Here is a 20,179-nt window from a genome sequence, read left to right as displayed (position 1 = left end):
CAGCCTGGCCCCAATATAGACTTGAGGACGATGAGGCCTGGTCCGAGAATAGAAGCCTCAACTGTAATACCATCCTACAGTTTGACATTTTTGCAAAAGGCAGGGAAAATGGACAGAAGTTCCTTACGTTCAGGCTTTTATGGCCCTAAGAGAGAACCCGGAGCTATGCAAGTCCTACGTTAGGGACCCTTGCCAGCTGGGACCCATTCAGGCTATGAAAGCCCTCTCTAGTGGCATCTCTGGAGGAACAGGTGCCCCAGATAGAAAACCCAAGCCCCAATGCTCTTTAACCACCTTCAGCCCCTCTCCTGCCCTATAAGTCTCTTTACCCTTCTGTACCAGAAGTGCAGCTGGAGCTTCTTTGCCCCCTTCAAGAAGTAGTACACCCCTTTTTCTTTGTCTGACCTCAACCAGTGCTGTACTCGTTCGGGCAGATTCTGGGAGGACCCTAGCCAGTTCACCAAAGAATTCCAGGGACTGACTCTCTCCTTTGACTTTACGTGGAAGGACCTAAATATTGTCCTTTCCCACTGCTGCACCACTGAGGAAAAGACCCGTATTTGGGCACAGGCTGAAACATGTGTTGGTGGATTACACGTTGTCCAACCACAACAATACCCTGTGGGCACGATGGCAGTGCCTCTAATGGATCCCAATTGGGACTATAAACCAGGCCAGGCTGGTATCACTAGAAGGGACCACATGACCCTTTGCCTCATTGAAGGGAGGAAGCGATGCATAATTAAACCTGTTAACGATGATAAGGTTAAAGAGATCACCCAAGGCCAAGATGAAAATCCAGCCTTATTTCAGGCCCGACTGGTAGACGCCCCTAGAAAGTATACGAATGTGGACCCACACACGTTTGAGGAACACATTGTATTTGCAACCCACTTCATTAGCCAATCAGCCCCTGAAATCCATTGGAAGCTTCAAAAGCTTGCCATGGGGCCCCAAACCCCTCTCAACATTCTAACTGACACAGCCTTTAGTGTCTTTAACAATAGAGACCAAGCTGAGCAAGAAAGGAAGGAACAGCGTGACTTAAGAAAGGAACGACGGCAAGCCAGGCTTTTGGCAGCTGTCATGACAAGACCTCCTGGTCACCCCAAAAGTACTCCCAGAAGACCCCCCCCGCCAGGAAAGGGAGCCTGTTTTAGCTGTGGGAGCCCCAAACACTAGAGCAAGGAATGCCCCAGAAACACGTCCCAGCCTTCACCCAAGACACCATGCCCACTCTGTAAGAAGATGTGCCAGTGGAGGAGGGAACTGCCCCCAGCTCTGAAGGGAGTGAGGAAATTCCCCCATGCCAGTCGTGGCAGTGGTTGATTGACGGGACCTGGGACCTCCCAAGGCTCCCAAGAAGACAGTCATCATCGCACGGGAGGAACACAGTCATCAGTGGGTGACCACTAACGTGGCATGTAAGCTTGTCCAGTTTCTAGTGAACACAGGGCTACTTACTCTGTCCTGACTTCTCATGCTGGGCCCCTTGCCCCTGAAACCTGCTCTATTGTTGGGGTAGAAGGAAGACCAAATCTAGAACATTTCACCACCCCTCTAACTCGCACCTGGGGAAAGACCCTTGTCACACAAGTTTCTTGTCATGCCTAAATGCCCCAGCCCATTTATTGGGAAGGGATTTTCTCTCAGCCTTGGGGGCAACTCTTACTCTCCCTGAAAACCAAAACCAAGGCCTATTTTTGGCTGCGTTATGCATTATGGACAGCATAAAATATTCCCCGCAAATTAAAGAAACAAAAAACAAAAAAACCTTACAGATCCACAGGTCTGGGATCAGGGAATCCCAGGGAAAACAAAGTTTGTCACTCCTGTAAAAATCACCTTAAAGGAGGCTAATAACTTCCCTTGCAGGCATCAATACCCTCCCTTTCCAGTAAACTCTCCAAGTTTCTCTGCTCTTTTGCTTCTCATGAAATCATGTCCCCTTTAACCACACCCATCCTAGTGGTTTTCCTTGTTATTCACATTGGCACAGCTCCAGCTTACAAACATCCACTCTCAGACACCATAAATGCCATTGCTAAAGTTAATAACTCATCTGACTGTCGGATCTGCCCCCGCAGCTGTACCTCCCCAAAGGACCTACGTCTTTTGGGACTCCCTGCCTCCTTGAAGGACATGGTGGCGCTAACAGCAAAATATTCTGGGTTCTCATTTACCACCCAGTGCGGTAAGGAAGGACTGGGGCAGGAACCAACTGGAGGCCAAACTCTCTGGAACAGACACCCTCCTCCAAATCAGAGGGAAGGGTATTTCATCTTTTAGGTAAAGGTAGCCTCTGTTATTTACTGCTGTTAGCATTCAGGGACAAGAATTAGGATGGCTTAATGAAACACAGTACAATCACACTCTACCTTTTAGTAATCACAGTTGGGTGACAGTCACCAACCAGACTGCCAATATCCAACATGTGGGGAACATCACTACCTGGTGGAAGAACCTAGTGACTGGAATAAATAAAACTAAAACTCACAATAAAAGAATAATATTCAATAATAGTTAACAATACACAAGAGAAGGCCAGCACAGGGACTGGACAATATTCCAGACTAATGTTTAATATAAGTAATAACTGTATTCAGATATACTCCAACTTCTCCCTGTTACAGCTGCTGTATCGAAACCTGAGGTGTCGAGGGAAAAAAACTCATGGCTTCAGAAAACTCCCAGGGATTTCAACCCATCTCACCTGAAGATGAGGACTGCCACCAGCCACTGGATCTACTCCCCACTCTCCATCTCCACCACTGTAAACAACCCCGAGATCCCTATCTCTGACAGACAGAAAGGAGCTCTGGACCCACAGGTAGGGACAATGCCCGTGCTCACTCGAAGCAGTTACAGAAGATGGACCATCAACCCTTTGCCCCTTAAAAGATTTTAAGGGTTCAGACTCCTTGAAGTGGGAATGTTAGAGCAGGCAGATAGCTAGATGGGAACAGAGAAACGGGGACATGGGCCAAATGGCAGGAAACCATACATCGTGTAAACAACGGTGGGGGGCAGGGGGGCTCCTCCGGCAGACATAGAAAAGCAGGAACCTCTGGACTGACAGGAAACCACACATTTTGGTGTGATAAGTGTCCTGGAGGCAAAGAAAGGTGTGGAAAGGCGGGAATCTCTGGCGTCCCGAACGTAACCTTTTGCTCATTATGCTCTCATTACAAAAAAACTTTACAGATAAGAAGTTCCCATCAAGCACCGAGGCCATGACACTTCCGATCAAGACTAAATAAGGACAAGGGGTGGTGGTGGTGGTGGTGGTGGGAGATTGGGATTGACATATATACACTAATACGTATAAAATAGATAACTAATAAGAACCTGCTGTATAAAAAAATAAACTAAAATTAAAAAAAAAAAGACTAAATAAGGACAAAAATTCCTCCTCCCCTCAGCAAGGTGGAGCTAGCATGAAAATCAGGGAATATGACCCCAAACCCCTCCCTCCCTTCCCCCTCCCCCCTCCCCCTCCCTCCCTTACCCCCTCGCCAATGAATATCCCACCCCTTCATTTCTACACCGCACATAACGGGCTTGCCAAGAAACCAGCGCAGCTACTCAGCTCTGAGAGCCTACCATCCCTTAAATAAATCCTCGCTTTGCTTTCTTGACCTGTCTCCTCTCTGAATTCTTTCTGCAATGAGAGGAGAGCCTACTCTCCCGCAACACGGGCTCCAGCTGTAACAGCCCAAAATACCTGCAGACATCGCCAAATGTCCCCTGCGGGGCAAAACCACCCCCTGTTGAGAAGCTGAGAAGCAGTAAGGGAGAGGGTACCTGGAAAGCCCTCACAGAAAGAAGCCGTGAAAATAAAATAACAGTTGAGCCAGACCTTGTTTGTTTGGTGCTTTAAATTCCAATTTCTTTCTTTCTCTTCTGTAGAGAGAAGTCTGTGCCTTTATTGGCCAGCCCGCTACTTGAGGGGAACGAAGCGGGAGGAGTGCGTGGCCCCCGTGCCCGGCAGGGCGTGCTACAGGCTTGTAGGTGATGAGAACTTGCCTAGGTAGTGGCCAGTCATCTCAGGGTTGGTTTTCACCTGGCTGAAGGTCTTGCCGTTGTAGACACCCTCCAGGCTGCCCACCATTTTGGGCAGGATGATCACGCCGCGCTGCACGTCTCCACCACCTCAGGCTCCTCCGTGGGAGGCACCGCCTTCTTGGCCTCGCGCAGGCGCTTCAGCAGCCACTCGAGGGCTGCTTCCTCCGCAGGACGTAGTGCGGCTGCCGCCGCTGACCCGGGCTGTACGGCTGCGTCAGCTGCGCGCAGGCCGTGTAAGGTAGCTGGTCGAGGTCCACGCGGCCGCAGGTGAACTTGCGGAAGGCACACTTCTTCTGCTCTACCTCCGTCACCTTGTTGGCACTTCCTAAATTCCAGTATCATCACTTACTTTACACGACGTATAAGAAAACCGTATTTCCCAAGCCAAAATTCAGGACATATGACTTAACAGAGGCTTAAAACAAAACACGTCTATGAAAGTATTTATTCGCCAGCACTCTACAGTTTAAGTCACACTCGTATAGGTTTGTTTTTTTTTTTTTTTTTTTTTTTTGTACGGTGTGCGGGCCTCTCACTGTTGTGGCCTCTCCCGTTGCGGAGCACAGGCTCCGGACGCTCAGGCTCAGCGGCCATGGCGCACGGGCCAAGCCGCTCCGCGGCATGTGGGATCTTCCCGGACTGGGGCACGAACCCTTGTCCCCTAAATCGGCAGGCGGACTCGCAACCACTGCGCCACCAGGGAAGCCCCTCGTATAGGTTTTTTTCCCCTCCTCTCTTACCCCTTTTATCCTTTACAGGCATTTCCCTTAACAAATCTCTTGCATGTCTAATCCTGTCTCGGCTCCTGCTTCTAGGAGGAGTTGACCTGTTTCAATGACTCAAAAAAAAAAAAAAAAGGTATTGGTGAAGGAAGAAACATATGGCCATCGAGGGTGCTGCTCAGATGGCTCTAACAGAACCTGCCGCCAAGAGCAGGAGCTGACTGACAACCTTGGCTGCCACCCGGAGTTACAGGGGCCAGTCTTTCGCTGGCTGCCTCTGGGCAGTGACTGAGCTCGGCAGGGGCACCAGCACGGAACTATTCCCGCCAGAGAGGTGACCCCTCTAAGGGGAAAGTTTAGCCTGGGGATTCCCCAGAGGCCTGGCCACGATTTTCTCAGAACTGTGCTGTGGTCTGAGGTTCTTCCTACCCAGTCCTTCTTCCCCCGTCTCTTTACACAGGGTCAGCCCTGTACTGCAGAGGGCTCTCTTCAGACTGCGGCTCTTGAGCCCTCACAGGTGTTTCCCCCAATCGATCTCCTGCACTTCAAATCCCATTTTCCTGTCTGCTTCTCAGAGGATCTGACATGTAATGGATTCCCCTAAATTCCACTAAAAAAAAAAAAAATTATATAGAGCAATGTAGTATGTAGCCAAACTGTATCCGAGGTAATCGAACAGTTATATTACTTAAAATCAGGGATGTACCAGAAAATTGGGATGTACAATCATCCTGTCTATGCTTCCTAGAAAAGTGGATTATATTTCTTTTTTTAATTAATTTTTTAATTGGAATATAGTTGATTTACAATGTTGTGTTAGTTTCTGCTGTACAGCAAAGTGAGTCAGTTATACCTACACATGTATCCACTCTTTCTAAGTGAGGATTTCTGTACTAAGAACGGCCACTTCTTATTGCCTTCCCCGCCCCTCTACCTGGAACTTCCTCCAATAATTCATGGGACACCTGCACACCAATGTTACCCTAATTCGTTCCCCTGCCCCCTCAACATGGCTTTGGAATATCATTCTATCCAGGTAGAGGAATAGAACCCTGGATCCATTCAGGTGACAAAGATATGAATCCTCTAAGCTAAGATACTATTTCACCCCCCACCCCCGAGGAAATCCCTCTCCTCCTTCTCGTCCATCCCTCCTCCTCTTCCTCTTCAAATGTGAGGACCTCTATCCCACCATGAAGATATGAGACTAGGATATAAAGAAAGTTGGAACTTGAGGATCAAGGCTTGGCCTTTGTAATGACAAAGAGAAAAACAGTTCCTACCATCAGGCACTCAGCTAGGCTGCAACATTCTGCTGTCGAACAGAGCCAGTCTCACAGATCACCAACCTCAGACAAGGCTGACAAACACCATTCTGTAGTCATGTCTGAGCACAGACAAATATGAAGCCACTGTGCAAACCACAGAAATCACCCAGCCCCAGCTGACACAAATGACAGCTGTCCCTTCACCAACCACGGCTTTAGCTCTGCTGCCTTTGTCTCACCTTCTCTATAAAAACTGAAATTCCTGAGCGTAGAATCGATCCTGCTTCCTGATAACATCCAATCCAGAGCAAACCCCTGCTTCCTTAAAACTTCCCCCACATCACAACACAAGCGCAAGTTCTATTACAAGTCCCTTGTGCTAAGAGGCCCCATGACTCCTCATCTATGCATGTACACAGCCTCCTTCACTGCAACAAATCAGTAAATCCAACTTTGTTCCTAGTGGTCTTCGGCTACAGGGCACAGGTGCTGGATCCAGCCAATGAAAGAAAAAGAGAAGAAATGAAAGGCAAGACAATGATGAGAAAAAAGGTCTCAGTACAAAGAGTCGAGGTGTAGATGAATCTCGTGACTAGGGTTCCAGTTCTAACTCGCTCTGTGCCCTTGAACAAGTCATACACAAGTGGAAATACATTGAACCTTCACAGGGCTGCAAAGTTAAGTCTGATGTCTGAGCAGTCATCAGTTTAGAAATGCACAGGACACCTGTGAGAATGGCTATCATCAAAAAGAATACAAATAACAAATGTCAGCGAGGATGTGGAGAAAAGGGAACACTCGTGCACTGCTGGCATATTGGTGTAGCCACTGTGGAAAGCAGTATGGAGGTTTCGCAAAAAACGAAAAATAGAACTATTTTATGACCCTGCAATTCCACTCCTGGGTATATATTAAGGAAAAATGAAAACACTAATTTGAAAAGATACATGCACCCCAATGTTCACAGCAGTATTATTTACAATTGCCAAGATATGGAAGCAACCTAAGTGTCCATCAACAGATGAATGGATAAAGAAGATGTGGTATATAAATACAATGGAATACTACTCAGCTATCAAAAAAGAAATTTTGCCATTTACAGCAACATGAATGGACCTAGAAGGTATTATGCTAAATGAAATAAGTCAGAGAAAGACAAATACTAGACAAATACAAATACAAAGACAAATGATATCACTTATATGTGAAATCTAAAAAAATACAACAAACGAATATAACAAAAAAGAAGCAGGGAATTCCCTTGTGGTCCCATCGTTAGGACTCTGTGCTCTTACTGCTGAGGGCCCAGATTCAATCTCTGGTCGGGGCACTAAAATCCCACAAGCCACATGGTGCAGACAGAAAAAAAAAAAAAAAAAAAAGAGCAAGCAGACTCACAGATATAGAGTACAAACCAGTGGTTACCAGTGGGGAGAGGGAAGGGGGGAGGGGAAATAAAGGGGTAGGATAGAAAGAGGTACCAACTATTAGGTGTAAAATAAGCTACAAGGATATATTGTACAACACGGGGAATATAGCCAATATTTTATGATAATTATAAATGGAGTATAACCTTAAAATATTGTGAATCACTATATTGTATGCCTATAACATATAATTTTGTATATCAACTATACTTCAATAAAAAATAAATTAAAAAAAAGAAAGAAAGAAACGCACATGTCTTTCAGGAGCAAAAACAGACCAGTAATGATCGTCGCCTTCCAGAGACTTAAAAGGCCAAAGTTAACGGCTCAACTTTTAACTTGTGGGCCGAAGTAGAGGGTACCAGTTAGGAAAATTCATGCTTCTAGGAGGGACCAGACTAAAGGAACTGTGATCGCAAAGAGAAGAAATCGAAAGGTGGGCAGAAGGTTTTCTATGCATCCTACCTGAGCCAAGTCAGCTTGAGCTGCGGGGAGGCTGCCTGTGTGGAATGGTGCCGCCAGCCAGACGGCCTTTAAGCCACCTGTTCTACCACACGGCTGCCACTTTTAGCTGTGTGCTTTACCTGGGGGAGGATCTAGGCCCCAGGTGGGGAAATGCAAGCTCCAAAGGCAAAGGGGGGCCTTAAGCGAGATGGAGCAACCTTTCTTGCCCTCAGTGGTGAAAATGTTAACCAGAAACGCCCTTGGCACAGTCTCACGGATGACCTGCCTATGCCCTCGACTGGAGATCCTGCAGTTTCCTTACTCACACGCTGGTGGCCCTAAACCTGGCTTTCACGGCCTTCTGTGCTCTGATGAGGGTCCAAGGTTCGTCACCCGTACCCAGAAGCTATGGGGAAGGTTCCTTGCAGGCTGGTGAGGCAGAGCTCTTGGCCTCCTCCGTGCTGTTCCACCCTGAACAGAGTGCGGTTCCTGGTTCTCAGCTGGCTCACTGGGCCTCAGGATACCAGCAGGCGGCCTGGACGGAGGCAGTCCAGACTCGCCACCAGGACGCTAACTGGGCCAACCGCCCTCCTGATCCCACTCCCCACCCCTCGCAACACCTCGCCTGGTCCTCGCCCTCCCCTCCCCCTATCTCGCTCAGGGCCTCCTCCTTCTCTGGACCTTGGGCTCCCTCAACTCTCCTCTGGGCCTCAAGGGTCTTTCTCACCCTCTGGGCCCCTCAGGCCTAGGTATTTTTTGCCCTAATTGTCCTCACCTGGTCCGCTTTAAACATAGTTTAAAATCATGTCTTAGAAGCGGGAAGGGAGGACGGGAGGCCAGGGCAGTTGGTTTACAAGTGTGCCTCAAGATGGGCCTCATCCTTTCCTGGGAGATGGGTTGGAAGGAAGGTGGGGGATGAGTCTGGCCTCAGGCCCTTGCCTCACAGCTCCAGGATGAGCGCTTGCTCTTAAACTAGAAAGATCTGGAAGGATTAGGAGCTGAGGTAACCCAGGATCCTTGGGTGGGGATTTTTGTTGTTGCTGTCATTTTGGGGGCAGGCCTTGAACACCTTAGGGAGGAAGGGGCCCCCTGAGCATAAACAGTCCTTTATTTAATGGTCCCCTGTGACAAGAGCCCTTTCACAGGAATTTGCTGGAAGAATTTGACCAACTGAGGAGACAAAGCTCATTGATTTCCTTCCTATGTTCTCATGTCATCCGTTATCTAGCATCTTAGGGCGGCTGTTCAGAGAGGAGGACAGTGTTTGTTTGGCAGAACCTCATCCCTAGCACAGCCATGATCTTCAAAACCCTCTCTCTAATTTTCTGGGTCCTCAAAGAACTTGGGAAAGGGGACCTGGAAAATGGCAATTCAGAAACTTGAGATGAGACCAAAGCATCATAGAAGGGCCCACCCTTCTCTATCCCAAACTCTGGGTATGGTGAGTTGGATCCAGGAAGCCCCAAGGTGCCACCCTCCCCAACTGAGCCTGTTTGGTTCCTTTTATTCCTCAGTAGCCTGAATATGGTTTTCATCTCTCCTTCAGGCAAGAAAATATTAGGTTGCTGTTCCTAAAGAAACAATAGTCCTCTGTGCAGAGGTTTGGAATCAAGGGTAAATCTTGAGATGACCTATGTCTTACAGGTGCAGAGTCTATTACCTTCTAGCTGCTCCAGCCCTAAGTGTTCCTGAGGGCCACAATAGAGTGCACGGTTTTCTTTTCCAGTATGCAAAATGAAGGTTATGGGTTAAAGAATATTGCTGAGAAATCATCACAATATGTTTTAATTAGTTTACAGATTAATGTAGCTTGTTTGCTAAATACTTGCAACCTGGTCTGTTGCCTTGGGAGCAGGGCTAGAAACAAAAGGTCAGAATTGGGAAAATTGAATAAAAATTGGCAAAGAACTCATCACATTTTATGACTGCCTCTCCAGCCAAGCCCCACATTCATTCCTCTTTCAGTTTAGAAGTGTCTTAACAACTCAAGAAAGGATCTAATGGAATCGAGGTAACCAGCACCTCGTTTGGTGCCATGTTTTTGAATGAATGAGCAAACATTGCCATGGAAGTTTTGTAATCTCCTCCCTTCCCCCACCCCACGTCCCAACCCTCCCTCATAGCACTTTACCTGGCAGCTTCTCCACCAGCACTCAGCCTTAGCACACTGTCTTGCGCATAGTAGGTATTTAATGAGTACATTGAAATAACTGGATACACAGCAGAATGAATACCACACAGTTGAGTGCTACCCACACTGAAATTCTTCATGAAGATCAAAGCAGAGTTGATGCCATGTTCAATTATTGCTCAACTCTTGGCAAGGATCTGAAGACAAATAGAAACATCTTGATCTATTTGTGCAAGAAGTCTGCTTGCAGCATCTGTAGCAAGTGTAAATTCTCATCTGAAAAACTGATGTCCCTGGCCTGGAGAAAATAGATTAATTTTTTTTTAACACCAAAGACAAAGTCTTTATTATCTCAAAAGGAGCTTGTTACCCATGTTATTTAAGGAAAACATAATTGAAAATACTTCATCCTGGATATAGTGGACTGATTTGACACTAGACCTTTTTTAAAAGGTATAAGGGGTTTTTATCTTCATTATTGGAAGTACCTATGTTACCACTATTTCTCAAAGAGACTGTTATTTGCAGAAATATCACCGGGTTGCTTTTCAAGAGGAAGTGAGGAAGATTTAAATCCTGATTGGAAAGAATCACCTCTGAAGAACACATTTCCCAATTATCCTTCCATCAGCTGGCTCACTGGGCCTCAGGATACCAGCAGGGGCCTCCTGGGTGGTGCCTGCAACCAGTGATGGGGTTGGATGGGGGTGGCCTTGGGAGGAGGTTGGAGGGCAGGTTCACCCCCAGCCCTCCAGGTGGAGGGTGGGGAAAGTGCTCAGCCTGCAGATAGCTCTGGTGACACTGCAGTTGGCAGGCTGCTAAGCAATTAGTGTCTCTTGAAAAGAAAGGGACCGACAACGGACTTGGCCCCTGCTGGTATCCTGAGACCCAGTGAGCCAGCCCAGGGTCCAAAGTACATACTGAATCCAAGTCTGAGGCATAATGGCTCTTTCACTCCCACAGGGCTATGGACTTGGATTTTGGCTAAAAATATTTTTTTCCTTTCGAAAGACTAAGTATCACAAAATGATTTTCTCTCCCTGAACTCCAAGGAGCCACCCAACCCCCTCCCAACCCTAGTTCCTGGGCTTAAGATCTGAGTGGATTCTAGTCCCTCTGGCCTGGATCCTGGAGAGGGCAGATCTGAACATCCTGGGCAATGAAGGGGCTGAAGTCACTTCACCAGCTGATGCCGGGACTCCTCTTTCCAGATGGGCGAGGGGAGAGTTCCACACCTCCTCTCCCAGGACTGGTTGTCAACCCCCGGAGGACTTCTTGGCCTGGGAGTATCAGCATTGAGGAATGGAGTCCCCGAGGTGCTGTGGAAGAGCCTTCTAGGGTGTTTGAGCAGCTACCACACCTTCCAGTCTTTTCTAGCCTTTAGCCTCTCTGGGAGTAACCTGGTATCTCTGACCAGAGGGGCATGAAATATGGCCAAACTGGTCTCACCACCGGAGGGTGGGGAGGGGAGAAGCGAGGCTTAAAATCTCTGAAAAACTGCACACACAGGAGGCTGAGAAGAGTAAAACCACCAAAGAATCTTGAGTTTTGACAAGTTTTTTTTAAAGTTTTTGTTTTCATTTTCTTTTATTTTAAAATAAGGTACATTTGCATGGTTCAAATTCAAAAGCTACAAAAGGGTATATGGGGAGGAAAAGTTTCCCAGTCACAGTTTCCTTCCATGAAGGCAAACACTGTCCACAGTTTCTGTTTAACAAGCTTTTTTTCAAACTTCTGTTTGAAACTTTTCAAATGCTTAGAGGCTATTTAGTGGCACTGACTTAGCTCTACATTGGAGAAGAAGTGATGAGTTTCTGACCATCTTTAAAGGAGTGGTACTGTTTGCCCAGCCTCTTGTCAGTGAGGAAAGGTGTCCTTTGCGGGTCAGGGTGGAGCAGGGAGAAAAGACTGAACCGTTGCTATGGTTACTTCAGGCGATAGGGAATGCCGCACCCCTCACATGTGTTTGTTGGGGTCCGTCTCTGATCTGGGTGCCTGGTCAGGCAGGCCCAAAGACCCAGGGCTGCCTCAGACACAGGCAGCCAAATATCTTAACATACTGCAATAATGTTAGAAAATGAAACCCCGCAGTTCCCAGTTCCTTGGCTGTGGAGCCCACACGGCTCATGCTGTAATGCTTCTCCCAGGAACATCTCTTTCCAGGGCTGCACAAATGCTGTAGGATCATATGCCAGCTTGCTGGAGCTGACAGCTAAATGAATTTGGAGAGAACGAGGTGTACAGCATCTTTGAATTTGACACAATTAGCTAGAGAACTGTCAGCTCACAGGAAAAGACAACCAGCTTGCTGGAGATGAGACCAAGCCAGATGAGCAGACTATGGGCGATATTCTTTTCTCTTCAATGCAGATGTAATGAAGAGTGGCTACTAAATCCAGACATTGTTATATACATCATCTCTCCCCACCCTGGCCATCACCTTTGTTAAATAGGTATTAGGATTCACACTTTACAGTTGAGGAAATTTTGGTTCAGAGAAGTTAGGTTGCCTGTTAGGGTACACAGGTGGTGCTTCACAGCTGCCTCTTAGTAATTCTGAGGTCTCTTCAGTCTGGGGATAAATGTTACTACTCATGCTGCACTTATGTAAATGATTAGGCCCAATTTAATGAGACTATATATTTCAAACAAAATATTCTTTGATTATCTTTGATAGAAATGGGGATAATTATAGAGAGAAATTCTATGTGTCAATAGAAAAAATCTAGTGTATTCTTGTGGGTTGTCAAATTCTAGCCATGCTCACTGTCTCTGAGCTTTTTGACCTCTTGCTAAACTGGCTCCTAACATTTGTGCATTTTAGTAATTAACATTTCCATTTTTCCTTTCCCCCTCCCAACTTGGTGTCACTGAGAACTAAAACCTGGCTGTCCAGATCCTTATTAGGACTGTCTAAAAAAAAGGAGAAGGAGCAGCAGAAGGAGGAGAAACCCTGCAAAGTGCAGCTGGACACCTCCATGCTCTGCACTGAGGAATATCTGTGACTGTGACGCTGATGTAGATGCTAGCACCAGACATTCAAATTGCAAACTAGGAAATTCGTTGGCTTGGCAATGCTATTCTCACTCCACCATCTAAAAATGTTTTGAGATGTGGCATATATATACAATGGAATATTACTCAGCCATAAAAAGAAACAAAATTGAGTTATTTGTAGTGAGATAGATGGACCTAGAGTCTGTAATACAGAGTGAAGTAAGTCAGAAAAACAAATACCGTATGCTAACACATATATATGGAATCTAAAAAAAAAAAGAATGGTTCTGAAGAACCTAGGGGCAGGACAGGAATAAAGACACAGACATAGAGAATGGACTTGAGGACACGGGGAGGGGGAAGGGTAAGCTGGGATGAAGTGAGAGAGTGGCAAGGACATATATACACTACCAAATGTAAAATAGATAGCTAGTGGGAAGCAGCCACATAGCACAGGGAAATCAGCTCGGTGCTTTGTGACCACCTAGAGGGGTGGGATAGGGAGGGTGGGAGGGAGACACAAGAGAGAGGGGATATGGAGATATATGTATACGTATAGCTGATTCACTTTGTTACACAGCAGAAACTAACACAACACTGTAAAGCAATTATACTCCAAAAAAGATGTTAAAGAAAAGAAAAAAAGTTATGGAACGAGGCAGGAGAGTGGGGGAGGGGGGAGTTGGATGAAGGTGATCAAAAGGTGCAAACTTCCAGTTATAAGATAAATAAGTACTAGGGATGTAATGTACAGCATGACTAATATACTTAACACTGCTGTATGTTATATACAAAAGTTAAGAGAGTAAATCCTGAGTTCTCATCACAAGAAAAAATTTTTTTAAAATTTTGTATATATATGAAATGATGGATGTTCACTAAACTTATTGTGGTAACCATTTCATGATGTATGTCAGTCAAATCATTATGCTGTATACCTTAAACGAATACAGTGTTGTATGTTAATTATTATCTCAATAAAACTGGAAGATAGATAAATAAATAAATAAATAAATAAATAAATAAATAAATGCTTTGAGCCCAACATCTAGAAATCTTCTAACTACCTTCTGGACTCAAAAACTGAGGTTACAGTTTGTTCTAACCATTAGCCCTTTCCCCCCTTCATTTTCTATAGAAGTGTCCCTCATTAAGTGCCTGATTGCTCACACTATATAGAGGCTTAACTTAAGTGGGCACCCTGCTCCCACCTGCAGTACCATTTCCTGAAATGAAACACAACTGTTTCACCAGGGTGACTTACTCCCACGTCTAAAGAGACTGATTCAGTAAGATATGGGGCAATATACTTAGATTTGCTCTTTTCCCCTTGTTCCATCTATGGTGCTTCCACCTTTGTAGATCTCTTATTTCAATACTTCGAACCCAAATCTCTCTGCACAACTGCCAATTCAACTTTTAATATATGAAACTTATTGATGTTTCAAATGGGAGAATGAGGGATTCAGAGTATCCCACCCCAAAACATGCAAGCCTGGTGTAAGGATCATTTTGAGCTGAAGGCAATTAAGAAGAAACAGACACAAGAAAAATTCTCTGTCCTCTCCCTCTCTACCGGGAAGGACAGTTTGATTCTTTAATCAACAGAGACAACTCTAGACTCTTAGCCCAGAGATGACAGCAGAGAAATCTATACAACACACCTTGCGAAAACCCGTATTTTCCATTAACTCCCCCCGTTTATTTACCTTTTCACAATTTGCCACTCACTCCTAGAAGCTCAAAGTACTTTTCCTTTGTCTTGTCACTTCTCTACAAATTTAATGCTCTTACAATGCAATATATGCATCCCCTTAAACCTGAGGCTCTGAGACTGATGCACCCATAGGCTAGAATGGATGTGACACTGTGCCAGCTTCCAGGCCCAGGCCTTGAGGGACTAGCAGCTCTGACATCCTGATGCTGGGAACACTCGCCCTGGGAAGCAAGCCTCTGTGTTGTGAAGAAGCCCAGAAAGCCCTGTGGAGTGAGTGGTCCACATGATGAGGAATCAATGCTCCCGGCTGGCAGCCAGCAATAACTTGCCGGCTGTGTGATGTACCATTTTGAAAGTGGATTCTAGTTGAGCTGCTCCAGAAAGGCCACACGGAGCAGAGATAAGCCATCCCTGCTGATCCCTGCTCAACGTGGGTTTGTGGCAAAATATGTGATTGTTCTTAAGTCACTAAGGTCTGCTGTGGTTTGTTACACAGCCGTGCTCGGTCTCCTCCGTGTACTTGGGTCTCCCCTCCAAGTGCATGGCAGGTGGTGGGGACCCGCTTGGAGCTTCCCTCTCCCACTGCCTTTCTGGTGGCTGGTGACCTGCACTGGGTGTAGAGCAGTCAGTGGCAAGGGTGGCCTCTGTGGGGGTCAGGTATTGGGAGGGTCACAGAGAGGGGGCTCAGGTTGCCTCAACAAGAACAGAACAAACTCTGGCCTCTCAGTCACTCATTGGCAACCCGGAGTCCAGCTTGCTGGGCCATAAACACATAGAGAAGATGGAATCTGCTGAGCCCATGTTGAACCTGGGAAATGAGGGCCTCAGCTGAACCAGGGGACAGGTCGCCAAAGCATTTAAACAACCTGATGCCTTTTTTTCTGTATATTTGTTTATTTAAAAAAGTATAGGAAATGAATAAAATGCTGCCTCAAAAGTATATACAACAAATAAATTATTTTGAGTTAAGCATTGCAGATCCACACAGATCAGTCCCAACCTTGACCCAGGTTATGTTCCATGGACTTATGCTTTTCCCCCATGACTCTTCCTTGAGACATCGCCCTCCCGTGCAAAATGACTGCAGCATTAACCAGTCCTGTCTGAGTCGGGCTTTGTCACAGGTACAGAGGATGGGCGTGAGGGCAGCCCGGCATCAGCAGACCCAGCGTGGAGGATACTGTGCTGGCACAAGCTAGGCTTCAACAAATGTGTTTGGTTTTCAGTGACCCTGAAATATTTTACAGAAGTGGGGCCTGAGCTTTAAAGAGAAGAGCCAGGGGTATGTTGGGCTGGCCCCTTCAAGGAGGCATGTCTTTGGAAAACATTAAATCTACCTGAGGTCTCAGGAAGACAGCAACTTGGCCTGGAGTTTTGAGCTCTCGGTTAAAAGAAAATGGCCACGTGGTGCCCTTGTGAGTAAAGGTGGCATGTGATGACAGCCATGCTTTAAGGGTGGGATTCAGAGCACTGACTGAGTGACTGTCAGAAGCAGCCAGGAGGTCAGAGAAGGCAGAGAATGGAGGGTCAGGGCCCCAACGATGATTTTAAATATTGATACAATTTCAGCAGAGGGAAGGAAGGCACAGCCCTCCTCTGGCCCTTCCTGGAGGGTGTTTGCCAGCATCTCATGTCGACGCTGAGGGTCCCTGAGCAGAGCCAGCCTTTCAGAAGTAAAGGTGTCACTGTCAGCACCGAAGGCATAATTTAAAAAACCCCAACATACTCTTCCTCCTGGAAAGAGTTAAAAAAAACCCTGGAACACACCATTTAGGAGATTGCAAAACTCCTTTTCATGGAGGCAAAGTAGCAGGTGGACAAGTCTGGGCAGTGTATTTCCAAGGTGAAGTCACTGAACACGACGACCTGCATCTACTTTTCTTTTTTTTTTTTTTAAAGTTAATTCATTTTATTTTTTAAAAATTTATTTATTTTTGGCTGCATTGGGTCTTTGTTGCTGCGCGCGGGCTTTCTCTAGTTACGGCGAGCGGGGGCTACTCTTTGTTATGGTGAGCGGGCGTCTCATTGCAGTGGCTTCTCTTGTTGCGGAGCACGGGCTCCAGGGCGCGTAGGCTTCAGTAGTTGTGGCATGCGGGTTCAGTAGTTGTGGCTCGTGGGCTCTAGAGTGCAGGCTCAGTAGTTGTGGCGCTCAGGCTTAGTTGCTCTGTGGCATGTGGGATCCTCCTGGACCAGGGTTTGAACTCACGTACCCTGCATTGGCAGGAGGATTCTTTAACCACTGCGCCACCAGGGAAGCCCTACATCTACTTTTTAAAGGAGGTTTTGCCACAGAAGTATCGACCTGGGACTGTACTGACAAGCCATAACACAATTCTTCTCCTCCCGGATGAGAACAGGGGCCACAAAGGCAAATGCCCACAGGAGCTGGGCTGGTAATTAGTATAAATGAAGGATGTGGGCTGTGTGTAAAAGAAACTTTCCTGAAGCACCCATCAGCCTTAAGAATTGTCTTCTTATTTCATATGAGATATGAGTCTTGAACTTTCCATTTCATTATGAGAAGCAACTCTGCAGCGTGTTGACCAATAGCAGCAGACCCTCAGCCTCAGTGTGTGAGGTGACAGGGTTGGTGGGCCCTGTGGTGAACTGGTGAACCAGATGCCGCATCTAAAGATGAGCTGTGTTTCAACTCCAGCTGGTTGTTGCTCGGTGAGAATGTGAGCCGCAGCATGGCCAGACCTTCTGATCCAGAATTTTATGTAAACATTTTATAATTTTAAATGTTGGTGACTAACTCTTTAAAAAGATGCACAGGCTAAACAAAACACACCTGTAGGCTGGATCATTCTCCAGTCTCTCCTGCAGGGGCAGGAAAGGTGTGGTAGGCAGAATAATGGTCCATGTCCTAATCCCCAGCACCTGTGGATATGTTACCTTACAGGGCAGAAGGGACTTTTCAGTGTAATTAAAGATCTTGAGATGAGGAGATAATTCTGGATTATCCGGCCGGGCTTTATAAGTGAAAGGTCCTTGTCAGTAAAAGAGGGAAGCAAGAATGTCACATTGCCACCATCTGAGGCAAGGAATGTGAGCAGTCTCTACAAACTGGGAAAGGCAAGGAGATGGATTCTCCCCTAGAGACTCCAGAAGGAGCACAGCTCTGCTGACACATGGATTTTGGCTCAGTGAAACCCATTTTGTGCTTCTGATCTCCAGAGCCCTAAGATAGGAAATTTGCATTCTTTTAAGCCACGATGCTTGTGGTAATTTGTTGCAGTAGCATTAGGAAACTAATACAGGCGGCCACCCTTTGGTGTATCCTTCAATGTTTTTAGAGGATGAAAACACTCTCTAAATTTCTATTTAGATATTAAAGTATTGCTGCAGCTGGGAGAGCCACACATGGCAATTCCATGAAATTTCTCTTACTTCTAGGTCAAAGGACAGTGAGACTCAAGATGGATTTCTATGGTAGGATAACCACACACAGAGCAAGAGAACCAGCAAGTCTCTTATCAAAGCAGATGTGCGTCAGTACCCTCAAACACGTACACCCTTTTCTGGCTGGACAGACTGCAAATTATTCCCACCTCCCAGGGGACAAGCACATCTAGTGGTGAGCAGAAGTCAAAACCCAGCCAACTAACCAGTTAGCGTGAGCTGTCACTACGTCAGGTGAAAAGAGCTGCATGGCTATACAATTGACTTCTTAAATACACAGGACCACCAAATAAATATAATAAAGCATACTGACATTTCCACCCAGGGGACTCCAGTGAGACCACGGGTCTCCGTGGGCTCCTAGGGGTTGGCACTGTCAACCTGAAGAAGTCTAAATCCAAATCCAGGGCTCACTGCATCCCTGTCCTGCGTGATTCAGCCTCTCCCCTCTCATTATGGACTGGTTACAACCCAACCTGAGTTTAGAAGGACTTTCACTGTGATGATTGTATCCAGATCACAATTCATCATTTTCAATGTCTCAGCACTGGAATGAGTCCACTTGGAAATCAGAAGTTGGTGGCATCCAGAAAAACCTCCTGCTATCCTTCCACAGAATTCCTCTTCTTCAGGATTTCTGGGTGGGAACCCTAAAGGGCATCTCAGTGCCCTGCTTTATGTCAAGTCTTAGGGGTGGGTCCAAATTATTCCCCAGGCTCCATGGTCTCGTAGGTTTCTAGCAAGGGAGGGTCTGTGTTCCCCTTGCTTATATTCCTGCTGCTGGGGTAGGAGAAGGTGTACGTTTCGCTCTCAGACTCAGAAAGGAAGCCAGAGGATGGCTCATCTTCGGTCAACTTTGCAGTTGGAGCCCTGGAGCATATGCGGGGTGGGGAGGGAGGGCAGTCCCCTGTGGGGCCCTGGAAGGGCCGGTAGGTGTCCACCTTTGGCTGGAGGAAGGACCCTTTGGAATCCTGCAGCAGATGCCCATACACCATGGTGTCATCGATTTCGGCATACACGTGGGATTCGTTGTCCTTCCGTCTTTTCTGAAACGTTTTTGGCTGCATCGGCATCTGGGTATTGACGTTACCATTGTAGATACCTACAGCTGGGCCCTTGTTGATCTTCTTTTTCCTACTGAGGAAGGGAACAAGACAGAAGTCAGGAAGAAAACGATCTTAGAGGCTCACCAACTGTACATCCCTACTGGAATGAAGATCATTCAGGGTTCTGACTGGGTCTCCCCCAAGTCCCTCAAATAGCTTAGCGTTTGAAACTGAAACTGCTGTCCTCAGCGAACAGTTAGAAAGGGACCAGCTTCTGTCTCCAGTTTTTAAGGTGGAAACAGGAGCAGAGAGTGGTTTAGAGAGGGCACTGTTAACACCCTCTGTGCCTGAGTTTGCTTTGATACCTGCGTGGTATCCAAAGGTAGAGACATCTGACAACCTCTCTTTCCTAGCAGAGACAGGTGGTGTCCCAAACCAACCACATCAAGCACGGGTGTACCTAGGCCAACCTTCTATAACTCTCTGAGTTCTTTCCTGTAGCTAATGCTTCATCTCAGTTTTGCATGGGCACAAACTACGACCATCTAGTTTCTAAATGATAGCATACGACACTCAGATACAACCTCAGGAAGGTTGTATCTTAGTTTTTAGCTGGAGTTGGGGACAGTAGGACTCAGCATCAGCAGAGGGATCCAGTCCCTTCAGCAGTAACCTCCAAAAGAGGAAAGAGCTACAAAGAAGACAAAAGTCAGGCTGGGGTGCCCAGGTTCCTCCCTAACACCATTAATGCTTGGTTTGTAATGTTCTTTGGTATTGGACATGGATGGGCATTTGCACTCCCTGCCTCGGAAAACAAAGCCTCGCCCTCCATCTCCACCAGTGAAAAGCAGGGGATGCTGACTTTTTAGCTGACCAGAGATTCAAATGGAGGACAGGAGCTCAATTAGCATAATGGACCACATAATGCATGGCTGGCGGTTCACTCATTGTGAACCTGTA

General features: G+C 46.6%; 1 protein-coding gene and 1 pseudogene across 1 annotated transcript in view; both read right to left on the bottom strand.

The window, feature by feature from the left end:
• Positions 1-3,940: 3,940 nt before the first annotated feature.
• On the bottom strand, positions 3,941-5,936 carry LOC115846560 (small ribosomal subunit protein uS19 pseudogene; annotated as a pseudogene).
• Positions 5,937-15,641: 9,705 nt separating this feature from the next.
• CDCP1 (CUB domain containing protein 1) overlaps positions 15,642-20,179 on the bottom strand; it is a 55,394-nt gene continuing 50,856 nt past the window's right edge. Inside the window, exon 9 of the mRNA XM_030845396.2 lies at positions 15,642-19,310. Within this exon, the coding sequence (XP_030701256.2) occupies positions 18,878-19,310 (433 nt within the window). The 3' untranslated portion in view covers positions 15,642-18,877. The remainder of the gene's footprint in view (positions 19,311-20,179) is intronic.

This window comes from Globicephala melas, chromosome 11 (genome assembly GCF_963455315.2).
Source record: "Globicephala melas chromosome 11, mGloMel1.2, whole genome shotgun sequence".
Lineage (NCBI taxonomy): Eukaryota > Metazoa > Chordata > Mammalia > Artiodactyla > Delphinidae > Globicephala > Globicephala melas.
Note: the sequence above shows the minus strand (reverse complement) of the source record. Positions and strands in the feature narration are given on the sequence as shown.